This window comes from Suncus etruscus, chromosome 15 (assembly GCF_024139225.1).
Source record: "Suncus etruscus isolate mSunEtr1 chromosome 15, mSunEtr1.pri.cur, whole genome shotgun sequence".
NCBI classification, from domain to species: domain Eukaryota; kingdom Metazoa; phylum Chordata; class Mammalia; order Eulipotyphla; family Soricidae; genus Suncus; species Suncus etruscus.
In genome coordinates, this window is record NC_064862.1 from 7,596,726 (window position 1) to 7,622,493 (window position 25,768).

Sequence of the window (25,768 nt, forward strand, 5' to 3'; positions counted from 1 at the left end):
TCTAGGATCATCTCTTTGAAGAAACAAACAGTAACAATGCTAAAGATAATAATGATTGAGGTCCAGCCACAACTTGTAACGTTTGAAAAATGAAATTAATATATCAGAAATAGAACAGATATTAAAGTGGATTGATCTAATTGATTTCCATGTGTAACATAAATTTGAAACCATTGAAAAGTATCTTACAAAGTCACTAATACTTTTACAACTAACATGTTCCAGAAATTTTTGTTAATGGCAAATTTGGTGGGGGGAAGAGACACTTTCATACTTAGTAGAAATATCAGTAATCAATGCTGCGGTCTATATGACAGTGAATGGGAATAGTTATAGATGATTTCAACCCTTGGAGAGCTTGCACAATTAAATTTAGGTCTATAGAACATGCTTAGCTCAGAGCTCCCATGCCCAGAGTTGTCTTGAGAACAAATGGCTAGAAATGATGTAAATATTACGACTGGATTTTATAGTATTTAACTTTCTAGAGAAAGAAAGTGATAGTAATGAATTTGTGTTTCCTTCACAGGAATTTCTATACAGAATGTATTAATTAAACATACAACTTCATTTTACTGATGAAGAAACTTGAGCCAACAGTGATTAAATTACCAAGCTATTTGGTTGCAGAGCAAAGACTTCAACCAATGTTTTTTTTTTTTAAACCCTGTTCTACTAATCCTTTTAACTGCAATTATGAAAAGAAGAGCTGTTTGTCTGTTTGGGTAGAGAAAAGGTAGGAGTAGACGTATACCAATAACAACATTGATTGAAAGACTAGTGTCCAGTAATTCAATGTTATGTTTTCTTTTTTTATGGTGTATATTATTCTCATATCTAAAAACTCAGAAGCTAGATGAATATGATAATTAAAGTACAAACAGTGGTCATTTGTTCTCATTTAACAGGTTATAGAATTTACAAAACTAAAGCATTGACTTAATTTCTGAAAGAAACCATTAACTTGCCAGAAAGTTATATGTGTATATAAATATATATTTTAGCATATATATATGCAAGTCATTAAGGTCCTAAATTACAATAGACATCACTGATATTCTTTCATTTGACTCTTGCATAAACCTGGTGAAGTATTAAGAAGAGTTATGATTATTCAACACCAAAGTTACTTTGGCACTGTAAGGGAGTGAACATAAATTTGGAGATGCTTTAGACCAGGGGTCCTCAAACTTTTTAAACAGGGGGCCAGTTCACTGTCCTTCAGACTGTTGGAGGGCCAGATTATAGTAAAAACAAAAATCATGAACAAATTTCTATGCACACTGCATATATCTTATTTAGAAGTCAAGAAACAAAATTGGAATAAATACAATATGTGGCCCGCGGGCTGTAGTTTGAAGACCCCTGCTTAGACTGTATTTGAAAAAGCATAGATCTAAATCCAGTAAATCCCCAAATAAAGCATGAATTCCCAAGTATAATGAGGTATGTGTTACTCATGTGAATATACTTTATAATTTGTATTAAGTATTATGTGGGTTGCCTTTCCCCCCATAACTATTATTGAATCAACCTCTCCTCTTACAGTCAGTGGCATCCAGAATAAGAATGATTTTGTTTAGGGAGCCAGAGCTCTACAATGAGTAGGGCATTTGCCTTGCATGTGGGCAACCTGGGTTCAATCCTCAGCATCACATTCAGTTCCCAACCCTATCAGGAGTGATACCTATGCACAGAACCAGGAGTAACCCCTGAGCACCAAAAACAAATACAAAAAAGAACAATGCAGTCTAGAATAATGATGGTTATATTTAAAAAAAAAAAAAAAAACACCATGGTGTTAGAAGCCAGGTCTGAAAAAGCACTGGCTTCCTACATGCTGTATTATTCTTGATCAGTTTACTTCCTTTGAAAATCTGTTTATCAAAAGTAGAGCAATCACACTGCATCAAGCAGCAATATTGTGAGGATTACTTCAGTTGTGCAAGCGAAGCACCACCCACAATGCTGGTCACATAACAGGCATTTAGCAATACTTGCTCAGCCATAGAAAACCTATATCAACAAAATGATTTGGTAATATTGGCTAAAGGTAACATTTCTCTGATTGGGTTTCAAGTAGTAGTGTAAATATTATTTCTCATCATTTAAAATCCATGTATCATTATTATAGATTTTTAAGTATTTTTACATTTTCTTTTGCCGTGATAAGATTTACTTAAACATTTTCCCCATTAAATAATACATGGAAATGATTTTGTTGAGCGACTTTCTTTCTTTCTTCTCCCATTCCACCATTCTGATCTGTATTGTAGTTTGACACAGCTGAGAATAACTAATCTAAATCACTGTTCTAGACTAGGGAGTTAAAAGCAATATTTAAGTATATATTTATTTTGTTTTGTTTGGGGCCACACCCAGAGGCCCTCATGCTTTACTCCTAGCTCTGCACTCAGAAATCTTTCCTGGTAGGTTTGGAGACCATGTGGGATTCTGGGGATGGAAAAAACCCCTTCGGTATACTATAGCTCAGGTCCCAACATTTTAGATAATTTTTCCCAATATTTTAGATAATGGTAGTATGGCAATTTCATTGGTTTTCACCCCCTAGCTTCATCACCCCGTTTTCTACCAAAAATTATGGATAAGTGGAAAAAAAAAAAACTAGTCCTCACCTTGATTTTTCTCCCTCAAGAGTTATCCGTAAAGGCAGCGAGGCAGCCTAAGAATTTTCACACATAATTTAATTCCTAGGTATAGGAATAGGAACTGCTATGAAGCCAACCAACATATGACAACAATAATAGCAATAATGAAACTCTGAAATCAAGAAATCACAGATCATGTTTTCTATCAGCCCACAAGAGGCACAAAGAGAAAAGGTCCCCATGTCATTGACCATACTGGGAGATTGGGATTCTCACTCTGGCTCCCAAGACAAAGCACATCCCATGTCTTACACTGAGGCTTCCCTGCTTCTCCAGATATTCCTAAAACAATGTTCCACCAAAGATCTGGTTGCCTTTGATGACTTTTTCCAACTTCCTCTTATGCTGACTTTCACTCAAGCCTCCTTCTTTCTCCTTGCCTACTTTCTCCTCATCCAGCTTTCTGTGAGCACTATCAACATTTGCAAAACTGATCCCCAATTTGCAATCTGCATATTGCCTTCTTGCTGTACCAAGTTGACCTTGCCTGTAAAGACTCCTGTGCCAGAATCCCCTGTTCCCTTTGTTTAGCAACCCAAAATGTAATCAGGGAACTACTGTACTGGAGAGAGCAGCAGAGAAGAATTGCAGGGTGGAGCATGATGATGACAAGCTACTGGGAAATGTCAAGAATCTTGTCCACCACTGTCGTCACCCCACACCCCAGTTCTGTCTCACTAATCCTCTAGATTAGATCAGTTTAATGAAAATCAACAATGTGAACAGAAAATAATAATAATTACTGCTTGTGTCAGCTGGTTCAGTTCATTTAGCATGCTTTGGTTCAGCTATGCCAAGTTCTCAAAAGAAAACTAAACCCCCAAAACCCAAATATCCCCAGGCTCTCTCTGACAACTTTAGTATCTAAAATAACTGATAAAGATCCAGCCATTATAAGCCTTCCCATAGAAAGATTGGTATAGTTGATATTCTTTCCCCCATCTCCACCCCAAGAACTGTGGATTCACTTCTCAAACACTGGCCCCTATTTTTCTTAGTATTTAATTGGGTTTGTAAATATCAAAAATGCTATTGAAATTCACACTAATAGCTCAGAATACTTTCAATTCATTGCTTAGCCTTGCTTACAATTTTACCTATCCCTGTGGAAGGAATACATCTTTATTTTAGGTGTCTTGAAACATCTCAGTATATATGAGGGTGTTATTTACTACAAAGCAAATGAAAACTATTTACAAACCGTATATTATTTGCTAAAATATGACCTTATATTTATTTCTTCTTCCAATTTGAGTAAGTATGGCTACCAGGAAAGAAAAGAGAATCATTTCTCTGCTTGCTGGATAAAAATAGGTCAAGTAATTTAAGCCAGTCCATTGCAATTAAAATTCTGACATTGCCATTGTTCCTTCTATTCAGGGGGGAAAAGACAAACAGAACACATGATAATAGGGGTTCATCTGCTAAGTCACTTGATGTGCTCCCCATTGTTCCCGGGCTTTAACCTGTCTGGGTGCCCTGATTCTGATGATAGTGGTACAGTACCAGAATGAAAAATACCATCTCCAAAGTGGCGAGTAACACCTCCTTTGTGCTCTCCAAACAATACTGTTGGAGAGAAGAAAATTGCCCATGGCTTGGGTCCTAAATTCTTTGCATTCTAGATGTATTTATTTTTTGGAGACAATGTTATCTGCCAAGTTTATTTTAAAGTAAATTTTACTGAATAAATTAGACAACAACCCTGACTCTTATTAAACATCTTGTGGCTTTTTTTTTTTTTTTTTGCAAGATTAGAGCCAGTGGCTTGGTCACATTCCAGAAATGATTCCATTCTGCATTTCTGAGCATCTCCCTCCACCTTTCCAGTCCTGTGCTCTCAGATGTATTATTATTTGCACTTCTACCCCATCAGCAGTTCTCTTGCGAGGGCACAGGCTGTTAACTTTCAAACCTCGTTCATTTTCCAAGGAAAAGCCTGTGGCCCCTGCATATTTGAGGAAAATCTGAGTGACAGACATTTAAGGGTTCAAATCAGAGTAAAGGGAAATAATTTTGGAATCTTCTGGGATCAAAAGTGTGTTGCTTAAATATATGCAATTTTCTTCAAAAGAGAAAAGGAAGTCTTCAGAAATGGTAAGAAAAATGAAAAGAGAGAGAAAACCACGAAAGCAAAAACCCCAAACCAAACAATAAAACAAAACAAAACAAAAACCTTCCCAGAAAACAACTTTTTTGTTGACCTTCTACAGAAATTCCACCAGGGGGCGAAAACACCTAAGACGCAGGACTGGGAAGTTTCTATATTTCAAAGCTGGCCACCCATAATAGGTTAGTGGATTAATATTTTGCTCTAAAGGATCTGGCCTTTAATGTTGACATCAATTTATAGCTATCCCAGGCGTTTACAGTAGTAAAAGTCACGGAGACCATAAACTTCACAATAGACGTCAGCCTTCTGGTCCTAGTGCACTAGTCTCGCACCCCATAAACAGTGGTGATTAGGTAACTGTTCTTCAAAGACCCATCCATAGCTGCAACGTCTCTATCAGCTCCAGCACACACAGTGCCGCCAGGATTTTAGCGGCCATGAGGCAGAGGTACAAGTTTTTTATTGTGTTCTTCTGACAGGTTACTGTGATGTTGTGCTGTGGCTAATCACTGATCTCTTCTTGAAAATCAAGCTTGGAGTGTCTCTTTGTGAGCAAAGCTTAAAGAACAGAAGCTCTCTTGTACCATATTAGAACTTTTTGAAAAACAGCCAAGGTGCAGAGGTCAAATTTCTTCATATGCTATAAGCAACTTAGGAGGAATCAAGACCACAAAAGGTTTTGCAAATGTCTGCCAGTAGCCCAGTGATCTAGGTCACTGTGCAGGTTTCATTAATCAGGTTGTTCAAACAAGGAGTTATTTTTCTCCGCTGGAGAAACCTGCAGATATCTCATAGAATCTGCTCAATTGTTGATCAGAAAGAGTTTTAATGAAATAGAGATCATTCAAGGGAATGGGAAGGGGGAGGGCTTGCATTTGTACTTAAGAGATATTGTGCTTTTAACCCGGCTCTGGTTTGTCCTCTGTTCTGCCAGAGAGAGGCTCAGAATCTAATATTAGTTCTATGAGCTCTGCATATCCACATACATGTTCCGGCATTAAGCGGAGCAGGAAAAATTTAGTGACAGAGCAGGTGTTGTGGCTTATTTCCTGGCATAAAATTAATGGTGAAGGATAGTGGCAGGACAATTCTTTTGCTTATTTCATTATGAAATCCCACCCCCCAAAAAACTAACAAACAAAAAAACTAGAATGCCTTCAATAGCTTTCCTTCCCACCCCACCCTACCCCCACAGTGGAGGGGGGGGGGAAGCACTAGAATTGCTGTTTTAATATGTATGCAAACATATTTTTTCACTTGAGCCTCTGGGAAAAAGAAAGAAAAACTGACTGTGAAAATGCTTAGCCAAGAAGATTTACTGCTGATTGCAGACTTGGTATTGACATGTCTTAGCTGAATAAAAACTTCACCTTTAACTATTAATGTGGGAAATCTGGATCAGCTTTTAAGATGGGATGAAAAGAGCTTTGAATGATTCAGTGGGGGGTTTTATTCCAGAGAAATTATTTATTTGGAACATAATTTTTAATGAGGAAGTGTCATTCTAGAAGTATAAAAAATACCAGTAGAGTATGCATCTTAATGTTACATGGCCTGCTTTGGAAACAGAATTACAGAGTGTAGGTGTTTTGAATCACTCTTTTTTTTGCCAGACTCACTGTAATTTAACACTTGTTTCTTCCTCCTCTTGATGTTTAAAATGATGAAACAAGAGGATTTAAGATTAGGACTCAAGCAGCTAAAATTATTTGTGAGGCTGTCCTCAGCCTTCATTTCTTTATTCCTTCTGTAGGTTGTGCAAAAAGACTATATACTTTGAGTGTAGGTGTATTGGTTCTTCTCAGATAAAAGCCTAGAAAACAAAACAAAACAAAAAATCCTCTCCTGCAAAGAGATCACTGGAGAGTCTAACCACCCGACTTTTTCCTTTCCTTGATTATATAAGGTCAAACCTGATACCTCCTTAACTGTACTGCTGGCTTCTTGATAACACATCTAGGTAAAATGAAAATGATCTTATCCTTCTCTCCTTTGCACCCCAGAACTCAACAGAATAAAAACTTAGGATGTGGGAAAACAGGGCATGCTTAAGAGGGAACATCTTGTGAAGACTGGAATTTGACCTTTGCGTTAACCACAGAGCAAATTTTAAATATTATAAAAGGACAAAATAGAAAGCCTCAAGGTGGAATTCTGTGCCCTCTTCCTCTCAGAACGATAAACCAGTCACAGGCTATTTCAGAGATTAAACTGGAAAATGTGTGCCCCTCCTCTGGCTGAGAAATAAAACTGGTCACTGGAGATAAAGGTAGATTTATATTTCATGCCAGCCTCATCAATCTTCCAGGACATTATTCTGATCTACCTCCATTCAAGTTGTTACCAGGTAGGACCCCAACAAGCACTGGATTTCCCCATATTCCCTGGAAAAAATAATTTAAGATTTTTGAATATTCAATCCTTTCCAACTCTGCATACAGTGGCACATGATGACAATTAAGGGAGAAAAAAAATGCTCTTTGACAACTTTTTGCAGCATTTGATTAAACCACACCAAGAAGCACCTTACAATGGTAACAATGAAGCATTATGCCAATTATGTCAAATCCCGCTCTCTGCTTAAGCTCATCATGACCTGGTTTTCATGTCCGTAATTTATCCTTCGGAATGCTTACTTTCATCCATAAAGTGTTCAACTTCAGGAGTGGGGAAATAAAAAAAGCCCCCACAGAGATCTTCCCCGACCCCACAATGACTTCTAGAAAACAAGTTATTTCTTAACTTTTTATTGACATTGGCAAATTAAAATAGAATAAATTAACAAGTATTTTCTCAAAAAAATGTTTTGTACAAAAATACTGTCAAAATTTCCTAAAAAGCTTTCAACACAGTAGTATCTTTTCATGTACTGAATATAACTATTAGCACAGTGTCAAAAATGTTGAAGACAGAAACAAAATAAAAATCTGTGAAATGTTTGCCACTGACGACATTCCACACCCTATTGTTGTCTGTACATATGGGGGGGGGGGGGTTTAGCCAACTTGAAAGTGAACAGTACGACTTTTCCTGATCCAGATCGGTTTGGCCACATCTGTTTAATCTTCCAGTTTAGCATATTTTAAAAATTAGTCTGTACTCGAATGCATAGTTTAAAAAAACGAAGCGAGATGGCAGAGTTTGTGCAGTAATTTCTGCCCTTCAGAGTTCATGCAACCAGCTAATTCAATTTTTCCTTTCACTCATAAATCTGAATGCAGTTCAGTCATTTGAAACCACTTACAAAAATCCACAAGATTTAAGCAGTTTGCCAAGATTAATATCTAACAGTTGAGCACTGGAGAAAGTGAGGAAATAAGGAATCAAAACAAACAACAACAACAGCAGCAACAAAAAGAGAGACCAAGTTAGCTAAGATATTTTAACTACATGAGGGAGGGAGGTGAATGCAAGGCTACAAAGAAAAAAAAGAAAGAAACAAAAACAGAAAGAAACAAAAAAGTGGCAGCATTTTTTTCTTTTTCAACCCATTTGTACAAGTTTCTAGTTTGACATGGTTTCCGAGTTCTCTCTCCACCCTTTCAAGCTCTGAAAAGTGAGATCCTGTGTCTAAGGGAATGTTTATATATATACGTATATATAATTTTTTTGTGGTTGGTTTTTTTTAAATTCACACCGAAGAAGTCGGGGGCTTGGGGGTTGATTTCTTTCGCAGGGGGTGGGAACCAGGAGGAAGAGGAGGAGGAAGAGGAGGCCTGGGGGGCGCTTTCTTTCCAAGGAGTGGAATCAACAGCTGACTCTGCTGGGCTGCTGTTTGCACACGAAGTCCGTCATGAAATCAAACTCGTTCTGGCCCAGCCAGAGTTCGGGTAGCTCCTTGATGCGGTCCAAGCCCATTTCGATCACCAAGGACATGAGCACCTCCTCGTCGATGAAGTCAGTGTCTATGACGTTGGGCGGCAGCATCGCCGCGGGGACGGGGACGTGGGCCACGGAGGGGGGCAGGTTGCCGCCGCTGCCCGCGCTGCCGCCGCCGCCGGTGCCCCCCGAGGTGCCCGCGGAGCCCCCCGGGGTGCCGCCGGTGCCCCCCGAGCCCCCCGGGGTGCCGCCGGGCGCGCCCGCCCCGTGCTTGGCGGGGTTGCAATCGCGAAAGTGCTGGCCGGTGCCGTTCATCGGGTGGGCCGCCGCGGCGGCGGGGTGCAGGTCGGGGGGCAGGTAGTGGTTGTGGTTGTGCGGGTAGGGGTGGTGGTTGAAATACTGGTTGTTGAGCTTCTGCAGCTGCATGCTGGCGGGCAGCGAGCCGCCCTGGCTGGCCACGGGGGGCCCGAGGAACTGCGAGGTGCTGAACCTGGCGGCGGGGCCCAGCGCGCTCTGGGGGTGCGCTCCCGCGCCGCCGCTCACGGTCCCCGGGCCCAGGGCGTGCCTGATGCCGACGCCCCCGCCGCCGCCCGCGGCTGCCGCGGCGGCTGCGGCGGCGGCGGCGGCGTTCATGGAGCCCGCCGTGCCCGCGCCGTAGTGGAGGTGCTCGCCCAGGAGCGCGTTGAAGGCGTGCGGGGGCGGCTGCGGCTGCTGCGGCGGCTGCGGCGGCGGCTGCGGGTGCGGGTGGTGCGGGCTCGGGAACTGGCCCAGGCCCAGGCGGTGCGCCGGGTGGTGGTGCAGCCCGTTGGTGCCGTCGGGGAAGCGCCCGTGGTTCAGGGCCATCATGTGGTCGGCCATGGCCCGGCCGGTCCTGCGGGCGCAAGGGGCGCTCAGGTGAGATCGGGGCAGAGGAGGAGAAGAGAGGGGGCCCGCACACCCCGCACGGCCCTCGCCGGCCTCCCTGGGGGCCTCCCGAGCTGCCAGCCCCCACCCCGCGACCCCCGATCTGATCTCCCACCGGCCCTGGGGGGTCTGCTGTGCGCGCACCCACCGCCGAGAGGCAGCAGGGGGACCTTTCAGCGCTGCCACCTTCCCACCCACCTCGCCCGGCGCTGCGGCCGCAGCCCGTCTCCGTCTCCACGCCCCCCGCCCCAAGGCAAGCGACCGGACCCCGGGACGGAGCCCCTGCACCCGAGCCCCAGGGCCTGCGCAAGGAAGTGCTGCGGACTCGAACTTGAGGCCCGCGCGAGAAAGCGAGCGAGCCAGCCAGCCAGCAGCCCTCCGCTCCCATCCTGTCGGGGCACATCCTGTTGTTATTCCCCAGCTCCGCCTCGCCCGCCGCGCCGCGCCGCGCGCAAAGGCAAAGCTTTGCGAAGGCTTCCTGCGGGCTCCGCCGCGAGCGGCCCCGGAGGGCAGGAGCCGGAGCCCGGCGCGGTGGAAGGAGCGTTGCCCGCCGCCCGCCCGCCTTCCTCGCGCGCTCACCTTCCGAGTGCTGGCCGGCGGCTCCGAGGACCGAGGGCGGGCGGGCGCGCGGGGCTGCGAGGAGGGCTCGGGCTCGGGCTCGGCTCCGGCTCCGGCTCGGCGTCCGGCTCAGCGGCGCATAGAGGGCTGCTTGGCGTGGCGGGTGCGCTCCCGAGGTCCGGCCCGCCGCGGCCCTGGCTCGACCCGACGCCCGCGCCCTCGCCTCTCTCTCCGGGCCGTCCCGCAGCCCTCCGGCGGGCTCCGCGCGAGAGACAGGAGACCGCGAGACGCCGACGCCGAGACGAAGCGAGCGAGCGCGCCGGCAGCTGCCAACAATGAGCCGTGCGGCTCCGGGCTCGGGCCGCGCCTGATATAGGGCCGGGCGGGGAAGGCGGGGAAGGCGGAGCGCGGGCGGGCGGGCGGGCGCGAGGGAAGCGCCAAAAGGCGGAGCGCGGAGCAGAAGCAGCCACCGGGACCCGGGAGTCGGGCTCCCCGCCCCGAGCCAGCCGGCCGGCCGGCACCCCCGCGGCGCTGCGCACGTGCGCGCTCCTCGGAGCGGGGGGACCGACGGGAGCCGCCCACGGCACCCCGAAAGAAGACCTCTCCGACAGGCTGCGGCGTCTTCCTCCTCCAGCTCCCCAAGCGCCAGCTCTGAGCGCCCGACGACTCCTGACTTGTGGCCCCAAACGGGGCCCGAATGCACTGTGTCTTTATGGGGGGGGGGGCAGGCTGTCCGACTGTCCGTCTCTGTCCGTCTGTCCGGGGGAACTGCAATGGCTAGACCCGACGTAGATATTCTACTTCGACCCGTTTTTCTCTGTCTCTCCTTCTCCCCGACACCCCTCTTTCCAAGGACAGGCGCTGGGGGGCGGGGAGCGGGGAGCAGCGGCGGCTGCAGGTGGACCCGAGCGAGCGAGCGAGCGAGCGAGCGCGCTCGTGGGCCAAAAGCTAGGCTGGCCCGGCCCGGCCCGCTCTCCGCTCCCGGGACTCCGGTCCGCACTTTGGTCCCCGCACGCCCGCCCGCCGCTCCCGGGCTACGTGTGTGCCGGGGCTAAGTTTGCGTTCGCCGCTCCGGGGAGCTTCGGCATCCCAGCCCGGCTCGGCCGGCGTCGCTCCGCTCTCTGTAAACAAACTCGCCGATCCCCGGCCCCGGATCCACCTTTTTGCACAGACACAGTGGCTCGCGGCCGCTGTCGCCCTGGCTCCGGGAAAGTGGGGTGTGTGTCTGTGTACGTGTACGCGGAGTGTGTGTGTGCAAACTTGCACGGCCCCCCTTCTTGCACGGCCTCCCTCCGGGCGCAAGCCCGGCGGCGCGGGGTTCGATTTAGAAGCGATCGAGTTTGCACCGAAAGGCGTTCGAGTGAGGGCCCAGTGAGGCTGTCGTGGCTGCAAATCGAAGGAAAAACAAATAGATCCCACGCTCCAGGCTTCGCAAAGAAAGTCGTCCCGGAGGTGGGCACGTCGCTGCACGTCCCGCCCGAGCCGAGTGGCCCGGTACGCGCACCCCAGGCTCGCCACGCTTCCTTCTCTCCCAGCGAAATGGCTCTGTGGGGCAATAAGGCATAATCATAACCTGGCTGCCCAGCGAGCCCGCTCGTCAGTTGGGCTCATTGCCTTGCAGATCAAATCCCCCACGCAGGTCTTGAGCTGGCTCACGTGGGAAAGTCGAGTCGTTGCCCCAACATCCAGAGGCGAGTGCTCCGAGCTTCTAGATTGCTCTTTATGTGGTCAGAGCGAGGATAGCGGAGCTTCGCATGCGGACTTGTGCAAAGAGTTGTTGGGTTTTTTTTGTTTGTTTGTTTGTTTGTTTTGTTTTGTTTTCAGAACTCGATAGCCTTTGAAGACTTCCTGCTGCAAAGAGCTAGATCCCCCTTCCCCCCACTTTTTTTTCCTCCTTTGACACTCATGAGACTCTTTAAGGCCCCATTTATTGACTACTGGAAATTTTGATACATTTCCCCTTTCATGAATTCGCAATTGCTTTTGATGTGTGTTGGCCCTATATGCAGGCACATAGATGTGTCTGAAAAGGAAATACAACTGTTTCCTTTTCTAGGCTGGTTAACATCTATCACCAAGTATGCAATCAGCTTTAAACCTCAAGAATAGTTGCTTTTTAAACTTGAGCACCTTTCATTGTGGGTCAGTCCAACAATTTCCCGTTCTTTAGTTCACCCATCACACTCACTTGTAGGTCACCCACTTGCCTTCACAGAATCAGAGGCTCGGAAGAGAGACCTGAAGACATCTGCCACAGAAAGCATAAGTTCAAACAAGACTCACAATTACGAGATTGGTGGCTTGACTGTCCTTTCTTTACTGCAGTGTCCTGCAGAAGGAGTCCTTTCTTTCATGTCTAAAGCCTAACTTTCTCTTGCAACGATGAAGGAAAGACAGAGCTCCTTCGGTCGCCAATGGTTCCACAGAGTTGGGAAATGCATGGGGGAAGAACCTTCCGATTCCTTGGAGTTCTGGGACTAGCTGATTAGAAGAACATGAAAGGCTCTGTTCACGTATTCATCCATTCAGTGAAGGTTCTACAAGAAGGAGGCACCGGAAAAACAACCGAGACTAGAGCTTTGGGCAAAGGAGAGAGACGACCAAACTGTACTGAAAGCACATAGAAAGAGCATGGCCCTCCTGGTCCTCCTGAGAAGGTTTGCCAGGGGGGGTAGTTAAGCACCTCAGAGGAGTAGCAGTCAGATCACCCAGGTGAGAGAAGAGATGAAAGAGGAAGGTTAGACAGGTAAAGGGTTTGGCTCATTGGAGCTAAGCTACTTCGATTTTCCTGAGTTACTCATGCTCACTACTTTTATTGCATTTAATATTAAAAGTTTTGACTGCAGAAATTAGGTCACAACAAGGAATAAAAGGAATCCAGGTGGGAAAGAAGATTCAAACCTATCATTATTTGCAGATAATATGATAATATATATAACCCTAAAGACTCCATTAAAAACCTATTAGAAGCAATGAAGTGAAGTGAAGTGGCAGATAATAAAATCAATATAAAACTCTGTTGCATTCCTATATGCAGATGGAGAAAAAGAAATTAAGAAAACAATTCCATTTATAATAACATCAAAGAGCATTAAATACCTAGCAATACATTTTACCTTGGGACAGATGAGATGAAAGCTCTACCTAACAAAAGTTGTAAGACAAAGTTGAAAACTAAAGAAGCACAAAAATGTAAAAAGATATTCCGCGTTTCTGGATTGGGAGGAAAAAAATAGAGCCAAAGCTACAATTTTGATAAAAGTGATATATAAGTCTACTCCAACCTACAACTTTTAAAGGAACTAGAGTAAAAAGTACTAAGGTTCATAGGAAATCACAAAAGAACCCAAGAGGCGAATGCAATCTTTACATCATAAAAAAAGGAAAATGAGGCATCAGTTTATTCAACTTGAAATCATACTACAAAATGACAGTAATAAAAACAGTATGGTGTTGGAATGAAAAGAGATCAAATACAGTAAAATTGAGGCCCCCAAAATAAATGCACACATAAATGTGACTTCACCTAATTTATTTTAAAGTAGCCATGATCACAGAATGGAGAAAGGAAAATGTCTTCAACATTTGGCATTGGTCAAACTAGATAGCCACATGCAAAATAATAAAATTGAACCACTCTTTATCTATACAAAAATAAAATCAAACTCAATGACCTAGTATGAGATTTGAAGCTTTAGAAATATTCAAAAGCTTTAGTGGTACATTCCATGATACTAGTACCAGATATTTCTTTGGGAATTTAACACTAATAGCAAGAGCACTGAAAGCAAAAGATAAATAATTTGGACTACATCAAGTTGAAAAGATTTTGGATGGTGAAAGAAAATGTCAACAGGGCTACAAGATATCCTATGAAGTGGGATAAGATATTTTTACATTGTAAATCTAATTCTGGGTTATCTAATCTTACATTATTACATAAGGCATACGAAGAGTTCATGCAACTCAAAAACAACAAAATCAGACAACTCAAAGTTTAGAGATGAACAGAAACTCTAAGTAGACAATTTTTTTTTTTTTTTGGTTTTTGGTTTTTGGGCCACACCCGGCAGTGCTTGGAGGTTACTCCTGGCTATCTGCTCAGAAATAGCTCCTGGCAGGCACGCGAGACCATATGGGACACCGTTGTACTATCTCTCCAGCCCCTAAGTAGACAATTCTTAAAGAAACAAAAAGGACATCCAGGGAAGCTTCAGCAGGCAGCATGGGAGCAGCATGACTCCATGCTGCAGGCTTTTTGGCCAAGCTTAGGGTAAATGTGGGCTCCAGCTGCCCCCCACAGCCTTCTCTCCTTCCTCCTGGACCCCAGGGCTATCCTTGGCTGCCTGCCCAGGGTGCCAGTGAGGTGAGTGCGGAGGAGGAGTTTAAAGGGGATCTCAGGCCTCCCTCAGCCCCCACCCTCCACAAGAGGGTCGTTCTTGAGGATGTCAATGGCAACTTTCCTTCCCACTAGTTGCTATTCTCAAACTACGCGGGGGATAGTCCCTGTGTGTAAAGTTTATATAAATTAATAGGACATCATAGAGTTTAATCCATTTTGTATTATACAGAATGTAATAAACTGTCCTTCCCCCTTTGGGTCGTCACTACCTTTAGGCACTTTTCTAGTACATTATCCACTCATCCCACCACCTATTATCCTACATTTAACCCAAAATCCATCAGATTTTGGCTCTTCACAAGCAGATCATTAGCCCTACTCAAGCCACACAGCTCACAAAGTGGAAAAATAGTTTCAAACTAAGAAGAAACCAATACTCTGTTGCTATTGATCTACTTTCTGCCGCCTCCTTTCCTCCACCTCCTTTCATTGCCTACCTGTGCTTGCTTCCTTGCTCTGTTTCTGAGACATCCCTACTCAAAGACATTTTATGATACGGGATTGCTGGGAAAAGTTTTGAAGACTCTAGAAGGCCAACTCACAGACCAAAGTCGTGTCCCAGACTTAACACTCCTCTGACTATTTCCAAAGAGATAAAAGGGATATGTACATTTCCCTTGAGTATTTTAAAAGTATTTCCTTAACAGCTATAACTCCTATTGAATATTCTCTCTTATAATGACTATTTCACCCATTGTTCTTCCTTTTATTGTTTGTTTTTGCAATTTGTTCAAAAGGGAATTTTGTCAGAAATGCCTCTCTGTTTAGAGTTCTTGTTAGAGCCAAGTTACCAGGATTGTGGGACTTGTTCCCTCGGCCTCCATATACACCAATAACCTTGTGGCATTGTCCTCCTTTTGCATAGGCACATTAAAATGGGGAAATATTACATATGCAAATAAGTTCTTATCCAATAGAGATGGGAACACAAATTTTGTAATGCTGTGGGGGCCTTACACCCTGAACATGGTCATAATGACTGGCTCAGGCCTCATAGGAACAGGCATTGCCCATACACTCCTGAACCATGGATACCATATACAGAAACATCCACATTTGTCTCACCAGAAAGCAAGACCCTACTGCTGCACTGGCATAGACTTCCTCCAAAGGGGGTTCTCTTAACAACCAGAAGACTTACTAGCAGCAACAACCTGCTTGCAGGGCAGGGCTCTCCGCATTGTCAGCTAATAGTGAGGTGAAACTAGACGACACTCAACATCATCCTGACTTCGATGAAGAAGATGCACAGAAACCAGAATCTACTACAGAAGATTAACTACAGAAACCTGACACCAACAGCGAATTTGTGAAAATATTTTTACCAGGTTTTTTTTTTTTTTTTTTAATCAGGGGTTGGACAACCTACTATGCCCGGAGCCCTGAGTTGGTCTTATGCCATAAAATTTCAGGGGTAAAATCTCCATGTACTTAGGCCAAGGCTTTTCCTTTCCATTCCCCCCATATTTTGCTGGGCCTATGCAAACACAACTGCCACCCACACCATTTTTACTGTATTGTTTTAACTCTCATCCTTTAAAAAAAAATAAGAGCTTAGTAAATTTTCTGCTGGTGACTCAATAATTTAAAAAAATATACTTGCCACTGAACACTTTTTTTCCTTTTTCTCCCATCTCTTTAGTGTTTCTTTCAATTTTCTATTTCTTTTTTTAATCATGCTGCTTTTGGTCTTCCTGAAACAATTATATTATGATCAGTTATGTCAACTACGTGAAGCATTTTCATCAATAAATAAAAATATATTAAAAAATAAAATATTTGTATCACTGATGCCAATAATGCATTGTTAAAATTAATGCTTTATATGTATGTACAAAAAGGATTCAAAAAGCAGCTTTCAATTTAAAAAACATACAAATAACCAACAGACAAATGATAAAAGTGCTCATAATCAGTTTTTATTGGATAAATGCAAATAAAAAATCTCAATGCAGTTTTTTCTTAGACTTGTGAGAATGATCAAAGCATCTATAGAGTAATAAGTATAGGTAGAGGGAGAGGAGAAAAGGGAGTTTTTGTACGCAGTTCATAGACCTGTAGATTTCTGCAATCATTTTAAAAACCGGTAAGGAGCTTCTTCAAAAATAAAAAAGCATTGGCATATGTCTGTATAAATCAGATGAGAAATAAAATGAAATAAAAATGACATTAATAACTACAGAATTGAGATCACGTGGAGAGGGTAGTAAGGTGACATCAGGGTAGATGGGACCAATGGATGGTGGGTTTCATTTTTATCTAAAAGACATGGCTTTCTTTGAAGATAATGAGAGTCAGGTGAAGGCCTATAATTTAGTAAGATAGTCAAATTTTAAGTTTAGACACCAGGACCATGTTGTTGAGAATAGTTGAAAATGTTGAGATTGGCAGCAATGAATCTAGTTAGGAAGCAGTGGCAGTTCTTCCAGTTTGGGGGCATTAGTCTGGACAAGAGAGTCATCTATGTGTGACCTTCACCATGTGAGCTAGTTCTAATAGTGTCTTAAGGTTGTTTAACAAGGCTCTTGGGTACTCAAGTACTCAGTCTTAATCAATAGATATATTTATTGTCTCACAGTTCTGGGAGGTAGAAGGCCAAGATCAAAATGTTGGCAGGGCTGATTCTGAGGACCCTACTGGGAAATCTATTCTTTACCTTCCTCCTAGATATGATAGTTTTCCTGCCCTCTTTAGTATTCATTTACTTGTACATGGGTCACTTCTATACCTTCAAATCACCTTCATCCTTCATTTGGCATTTCCTTCACTGGATGTATCTCTGTGCCCAAAATATGCCCTAATGTTATAAGGACACCAGCCATGTTGAATGAAAGTGCAACTGATTACCTCTATGATTACCCTATTTCTTATATCACACTCTTAGAAGTATTGACTAAGTAATAAGAAATAAGACTTAAGGGAATACAACATAGTTTTCTGCCCTTTTTTGTGGGGTGGTCGATGGAGAGAGGTGGATTTGGGCCACCCTGGCAGAGTTGATTCTTTCCTGATTCTTTGCTCAAGAGTAATCCCTTATGATACTCAGAGGACCACTAGAAGGAGTTGGGACATTAAATTGGGGTCCTTGGGATGCAAGACAAATGCCTTAACCCCTACATAATTTCTCTGCCCCTGTTTTTAAAAGAACACATGACCCCATAACAATAGCTGAGAAGCTGAGTCACACAAAATTATTGCCATTTTGGAAGGTTGATGCTCTCAGAGACCCCAAATGTTTTCCATTTATTTCTCTGTTCAGGAACCTCAATGAGATTTTCTTGACTCTCCTACTCAAATAGAGGTCTTTTCTTCTATTTTCTGGTTTTCGCTTTAATCCTTCTTGCCACCTGATATTTACATGTTAAATCTATACTATCTTCTCCCCTGAATAGAGTCCAGTAGAGCAGGAAGTGGGACTCAGATACCAACAACCCCCCAATGAAATACTTTTGGAGGAGAGGGGATGGTAAGGGAAGGTTTTCTGGAGAAAGTTATTTTCAATATTTCAGCTGTAAAACTCTTGTGGGTGTTTTCTGCTGGGTCCTTTGTGGTCTGATGTATACTTGGATAGCATTAACATCTATCTTTCTGGGGACAGGCTCACACAGTGACTGCTGGCCAGTGAGATACCAAGGAAGAATTCCATTGATGCAAACTTTTGAACGAAATGGAGCTTTTAGGGGTAAACCTGGGAATTTTACTCTAATCTGAATTGGGGAAAGATTTATTGATTCTTGGCTTCTAAACACACATGAGAGAGTCTGTTGTCCTGGGGTATGATTGGCATCTAAGTTTGAGGTTTGTACTTTACCTAACTGATTTTTTTCTTATCCTCATATTGACAAGAAAGGCTTGCTTTAGAAAGGAGGATTTGGGGGCTAGAGTGATAAAACTGTAAGAAAGGCCTTGTTTGTGGTCAACCTGGGTTGGGGTTTAATACCCAACACCTCATACAGCTCTGGTGAGGAATGACCCTGAGTATAGAGCCATGAACATACCCTGACCACAGTTGGTGTGGCCCAGAAAGAGAAACAAAAACTAAAAGACTTTTATGACTTGGTGTGTTTAAAAACAAAAACTAAAACTCAAGCCCCCTTTTTTCTATATATAGCAACCTTCTCAGAGGGAAATGAGAGAGAAAGAAATAGTAAAAGTCCTGGTTAAGGCCTTTTCTTCTCTTTCTCTCCTGCCAAGACCTTGACTTCGGGTCTTGGTTGGCTCAATGGAAGTTGGGTTCTACCATCTATTTAACCACCAGCCTGAGGATTCTTCATTTGAGCACTAAGTGTTCCAACAGTTTAATTCTGTTTTTCTTCTTTCTCTCAGACTCCTTTTCTAATGAGGTCTGTATTAGAAAATTCTGATATTTGACTGTTCTGTACAATATGTTGAAAAATCCATAGTTCCAGAAACCATAGATGGTCTTTAGCTTTGGGGTGACGACAAATGGTGCCTAATCAAATGAAACCCCAGGATTCAAGATGGTATTTTCTGGAAGTTAATAAAATGTATTGCATGTGAATCCATGCCAAAATGAGTTATATGTATCAGCTTCAAACTTAAAGAACTGATTTTAAATAATAAAGCATAAATCACTTGAAAATATTAACGAATTCATAATAATTCTTCTAAATGTATTTTCTTGTTCCTTTAAAATATAGCTATTACTATATAAAATGATGTGAGATACTTCTATTAAAATGGGGCCTTTAGGCCAGCTCTAACATGATATCCTGACAAAGAGGAAAATGTGAACAACTTGACCTTAGAGCAGATTAGCCTACCTTACCAGCTAACGACAAGACAAAACCAGAAGACTCGGCACCCTTTGGTAGGTCCAAAAGCCAAGATCGTGACTTACAGATGACTGGCTACTAGAACCACGACCAGACAGTATACATCTTGGGACCAATAAAAAAGCCCTAGTTTAGGGTTTGAACTATGACTTTCACAATAAGCATGATCCCCAGTCCCAAAGGTCTGACAGAGACAACTGCAACAGAATGGGGCTTCTGGAAGCACAAAGAAAGATGCTATCCTAGGTGCCATCCTAGGTTCAGTGCAAAGACCAAGGTCACCAACCACAGAAGATGGATTAAAACGACACTGAGGTAACAGAACCTCTAGAACCACAAAGACTGACTTCATCATAAGTCCTACCTCAGGATCTGTGCAGATACTGAGACCTCTAAACACAGAGCTCTGAGTGTATCACCCTGGACAGAACAGAAGTCTTCCACACACCAAAAAACACCACCGGGAGAATAAATGATCCTGAGCAAAGTCTAGAGCCGATCCCATGACAGTATACTCCAAGGACGGAGAAACCCCATATTTCTTAGGCCAAGTGAATTCCTTTTCGAATGACCCCAATATTTACTGTGCCAGGGCAGGAGGGGAAAAAACAAAAATACAAAAAGCACAAAACCTTGGTTATTTAATATGTGTATATATATATCCATATATATATCTTTTACCTTCATTTATTATTGTTATTATTATTTTTATTTACCTATCTATTTTGGTCGATTTCTCTGTTTGGGTGTGATTATTGAAATCGTTGTCCCCAATTATACTTATTTTTTTCTCTTCTTTTTTTTTCCTTCATTATGTGCTATGCCATGTTTCTTATTTCAAGACCATGGCGTGTTTTTGGTTTGTTTGTTTGTTTTTGTTTTTGTTTGTTTGTTTGTTTTGCTTTGTTTTTCGTCTGTTTTTTGTGGTGCTTATCGATATAGCTGGAGTCCTCACTGGATAATTGACACTTTTTTTGGTACTGGTGGAGTGTTTCACCTTCTTTCTCTCCTTCATCTCCCAAATCGATGATGAGAGCCTCTAGAAGGATTCCACCCATTTTGGGAGTATTAGACTCTTACCCCAGTTTATTTATCTTCTCCTTTTCAGGCAAAACCACGCAACTTGAACTAGCTAGTCCTGCCTACAGTTAGAGGGGGAGATAAGGGAGGCATCAAGACCAAACAGGTGCAAGACTACTAAGTAGTGGGTTGGATACAGAGGGGACCACATATTCTAGCCACCCTGGGGTGAGGGAAAAGAAAATGGGAGGTAGGACAGAAACGGAGGTGTAGGGAGGACAATTTGGTGATGGGAATCCCCCCTGATTTTATGTAAATATGTACCTAAAATGTTATTGTCAACAATATGTAAGACACTATGATCAAAATAAAAATTATATTAAAAAAATGGGGCCTTTAAACTTGATGACCTTGATACTATTTCAATTGAGAAGCTGGTTAAAAAATATCAAGATTTCTGAACATCATTCCTGAAAGTCCTGATTTAGTAGATCAAGGATGGGCCTCAGGAGTTAGGTTGGTTTGTTTCTTTTTCAGTGGGTTATTTCTTATGTTTCGTCAGATTTTTAAGCCAACTGCCTTTTACCATATCAAATTAATTCTCTCAAGTTCTACTCCCTTAGAATAATGCCAGTTCCACTTCAGGAGTGGAGTTAGGACATCTGTGAAGACTCAGCTCAGATGACATCTCTTTCAAACCTTCTCCGATACTACAGATTGAAAGAATTCTGCTTTGTTTGGTCAGGAGCATTGAACTTAGATCTTTATTTTTGGATTGGAGGGGTCACACCTGGCTGTATCAGAATTTGTTTTTCACGGTACTCAGGGCTCACTCCTGGAGGTGCTTCCAGTGACTGGATGCAATGACAGGAATTTAACTGAGGTTAGCTGTGTAAGGCAATTCCAATACCTCTGTACTATGTCTTCAGCCCAGATTTTCCTTCATGACTGGTTTGGGTTTGAGGTGTGGAGACTTCTCTATAACACTGCACGTGACTTTGGGGACAGAGTTCCCATAGTAGCACACAGAGGGCCTAGGTGTTGGTCTGCTCAGGCTGCCAGCTCTTACAGAATTGATTCCATTATCTCATCATCGAATGTGAGGCTAATTCTAGATTGAGGTACATATTCTCATCGAGTTGGGAATATTTCCCTCAATGAACTGGGAATTTTTTCATACATTGATATTAGGCTATTTTAAATGGCTTTTCTGCATCTATTACTATGATCATGTGATTTTTCTTTTCTAGTGTACTGCTATTATAAATTATAGTAATTGGCTTCAAATGTTGAACCAATTTTAACATATCTGGAATAAAGATAACTCAATCATATATATATATACATATATATGATTTGATTTGCTAGTATTTTATTGAAGATTTTTCAAGAAGCGTATTGCTCTGTCGGTCTATAGTTTTCTTATATCATCTTTGCCTGATTTTCGTTCTCGTGTAGTGCTTGCCTCATAGAATGTGCTAGAAAGTACTCCCTCTGAAAAAGATGATAGAGAATTGCTTTAATTTCTCCTGAACTCACCAGTAAAAATAGTTGAACCTGGGACTTTCTGTTTAGAAAACCTAATAAGTATTGATTAATCTCCTTAATATGCATAGTCAAAGTTAGATTGTTCAAGTTTTCCTAGGTGAATTTGGGCATATGGTGTCTTTCACCTATTACATGATTTAAATAACATACATGTATTATATCATAATTATAAAGGTAAGAAATTAAAAATCTAGGTATTTGTAAGATTTCTTTCTTCTGATACCTCTCTGTGTGGAATCAGACGGTCTCTCTTCTAATCTTTTCTTTTTTTTGAAGAGTTGCATTGTCACACCTGGCAATCCTCAGGACTTACTCCTGACTACACTCAACAATCTCTCCTAATGGCTCTGGGTACCAAATAAGATGCAAGAGATTGAATCCAGGATGACTTTATGCAAGGCAAGTGTCACATGAACCTACCTGGATATATTATTTTTCTCCCCAGTGTTTTTAATTTGCATTAGAGATCACCCTGGTTAGTAAGCATTCTATGGCTTTGCACAAATATACAAGGATATAGACCAGCTACTGACGAATAGTTTCATTTTCATAATGCTTTTGTTCTCCTTATTCATTCCTCTCTGCCTTATAATATCTAGCATCGACAGTTCTTTTCATTGATACTTCTGCATATTTCTGATGTCATAGATTTGAATCACAAAATATTTTATCTTTCCAACTTGGCTTCTTTCCCATAGTAATATGCACTTAAATTTTTGTTATTTCTTTCTTGATCTAATAACATAGTTCTTTATTATGATAAACCATATTTTAATATCTAGATATACAACTGTTTGTGCTTGCCTGCAAAAGGACATTTGGAAGTTTCCAATTTGGGGAAATTATAAATAAAGCTTCTCTAACCAAAACCAAAACATATATGACCACATTCTGAGATACTGAGGTTTAGGACTTCAACCTTTGAAAGTGGAGAGGATATAGTTTAGCCTGTGCCACTCCTCACAAAAGATTCTCTTTAGATACTGAACCAATCGATGGTTCTGAAGTAGAATAAGGTCTGTTGGAAGACAGAAGAAAGTTTCCATGATTTAATGAATTAAAGAAATGCTCCATCAAAAAGAGGATGATATTCAAGAAATAAAACTTACAGGGTTCTCTAATAATGGCAATAGACAACATAGTATAGTATGAAAAATTATTGACTATGTATGAGAAGCTTAGACCCCCATCCCTCTCAGTGGTCCTCAAACTTTTTAAACAGGGGGACCATGGCCGTTCACTGTCCCTCAGACCATTGGAGGGCTGGACTATAGTAAAAACAAAAACTATGAATAAGTTCCTATGCACACTGCATATATCTTTTTTTTTATTGGGGGGGGGGTGAGACCCGGTAGTACTCAGGGGTTACTCCTGGCTCTGCACTCAGAAGTCGCTCCTGGCAGGCATGGGGGACCATATGGAAGTGGGGAATTGAAACACTGCCTGTTTGAATCAGCTGTGTGCAAGACAAATACATAACCGCTGTGCTATCTCTCAGGTCCATACATTGCATATATCTTATTTTGAAGTGAAGAAACAAAATGGGAACAAATACAATATGCAGCCCACAGGCAGTAGTTTGAGAACCACTGCCTCAGATTGTGGTTGAACAGGAGGCAGCAATGTGATAAGTTAATAAAAGAAAGTCCATTGGGATGTGCTAATGAGTAAGAGGGGCATTTGATAGAGCTACTCTTGCCACAGTTGGATTTCCTCAAAGATTGGGGTCAGTGTGTAGCCTTGTTTTGATAACAACTTGCAGAAACTAAAGATGGTTCATTAAAAAAATAGAAAAGGAAGGATGGGAAATTAAACTTATAGTGGCTATTTAATCTGGAAGAAAAGGTTGACAGGTGACTTAATACATTTGTTCTGGTGTACATATAGGGAAACTAATATGGTGGATCCTTTCCAGATGTTTTTCTTTTCCACTGAGACAAAGAAATAAAGGGAAGCAATTTTTTTTAAAGAGAGTTTAAGATCCATGGTTTTCAAATTGTGTTCTGCAGACTTTCTCAGCATTGCTTTTACATGACCTATATAGTAAAAATTTCTTGTTTGAATTTGATGTAAAACATTGTTCTGATACTAAGCAGTTATAAAAAACTAAGGTTGTGACTAATACAAAAACCATAGTCTTCTAATTCTGGGGGTGGGAACTTTCTTCTTCCAACTTCTTCATTTTCTAAATGAGAAATCTGAGGTCTAGAAGGGTTAAGTGACTTGCTCACAAAGGACTTCTAAACATGAGGATTTTCAAACACCAGAGCAGATAAGCAGAGGAAACAAGTTTTTATGAAAAGTTCAATGAAATAGGATAGAGGTGTTTTGAATGCTTTAGATCATAATTTCCCACCAGATGTATTAGAGGCAGGTAGGTTGGAAAAGGCAGAACTAAATTGGTATCAAATTCTATTTTTTAAAAAGTGGGAAGTCAAAGGAGTTAAGTGTTCTTTTGCAGATGAATGTGGGAAGTTTAGGAGGCTTAGGGTGTGCTGAGTACTTAGGTGGCTGGTAGGAGCCTTCTGACACTAAAAGAGCAGGCACTTATTTTCCAGCTGAGTAACCTAGCAGAGAGGTAGTTTTATAACTTTGAGTTGTATTAATTCATAAACAAATCTGAAAAAAATAAGTGAAGAAAACACAGTGATCCTGGGGTAAAGCAAACTAGTGAGAAATGTAAAGATAATTATTTTGTGAACAAACTTATGGATCATTTTTACCTCATGCAAAAATTATTAATTAATATAATGAAAAGTTATGTGTGTGTGTGTGTGCGTGTGTGTATGTGTGTGTGAGGGAAGGAAATTTGGTTTGGGGTTATACCTGGCTTGGCTTTAAGGGTCATTTCTGATTTGCATCAAGGGAACTATCTGGGGTGCCAGGGATTGATAAACACTCTGCCCACTATATTATCTCTTTGATAATGAAAAGATTAATGTAGCATAAATGCATCTGTCTAGGACTTACAGTTTTGTGCTAAAAAGAGAAAACAGCTTTACCTAGACCCAAGTTTGCCTTCAGTTTATTAGAACTGAAAATTCAACAGCTACCTCTAACAATTCTGGAAGCGTGTTTGCAAATAATAGCCTAAAACTATTCTTTTTATTTCACTAGTTACCAAGAAAATTGAGAAATGAGTTTTAAAATCCTCAGTTGGTTTTTGTAGTACAAAATGTGAGAACTAAATACACCAAGAAATTAAAGTGGAATTTTGTGTCTATTTTTGATATCATAGTATGTAGCTACCTTGAAATTGATGTTTAAATATTCACTTAGATTAAAATCCAGGGTGAATATATAGTCAAATTTGAATCATAACATTTTTTCCTAAATGTGATTCAAAATACTTTCACGAGAAAGAATTTTCTTTTTGCATTTCTGTGTCATAGATAGTATAAAGTGGGTTAAAGTAAGTACCACAAAATAAACTTAGATTATATATATACATATATATACATATATATATATATATATATATATATATATATATATATATATATATATATAAATAAAACAAAGTATTCTCTGTGAACTCCTTAGACTCCCACCTGATGCTGGGGAACACAGGGCCAGAGCCACTCCTGTCAATACCCAGTTGAAACAACAGACCAGAGAACCAGAGAATTCAGTGCTGGTGCCTGGAGAACCAGGTAACTTTGTGGTCAATGATGGGGCCAGCAGGATCACACTGGGCAATATTTAGGGACAACAAGATATCAGGTATCAAAGTGGGGCATCATGTATGTATGACCTATGTTAGTACCTTGAGTTCTCTAACCCATGAACTCCCTTTTAAGACACATACAAATACTTTAAAATTACTTAGGGGTTTCAAGAAATTATAGTGAATGGGATGTATAGGACAAATATATTGAAAAATTATGCTTTCGATCAGTGTGTCTCAAGGGTCATTTTGGGATCCCTTTCAAAAGTAGAA

The 25,768-nt window shown here is 41.9% G+C and overlaps 1 protein-coding gene across 1 annotated transcript in view; it reads right to left on the minus strand.

The window, feature by feature from the left end:
• The window catches only part of CITED2 (Cbp/p300 interacting transactivator with Glu/Asp rich carboxy-terminal domain 2), a 1,046,546-nt gene extending 1,036,422 nt beyond the window's left edge, over window positions 1–10,124 (minus strand). The window contains exons 1-2 of the mRNA XM_049788027.1: window positions 10,084–10,124; window positions 8,476–9,472 (exon numbers count right to left, since the gene is read on the minus strand). Coding sequence (XP_049643984.1) covers window positions 8,530–9,459 — 930 coding nt within the window. The 5' untranslated portion in view covers window positions 9,460–9,472; window positions 10,084–10,124 and the 3' untranslated portion in view covers window positions 8,476–8,529. The remainder of the gene's footprint in view (window positions 1–8,475; window positions 9,473–10,083) is intronic.
• Between the last annotated feature and the right edge of the window lie 15,644 nt (window positions 10,125–25,768).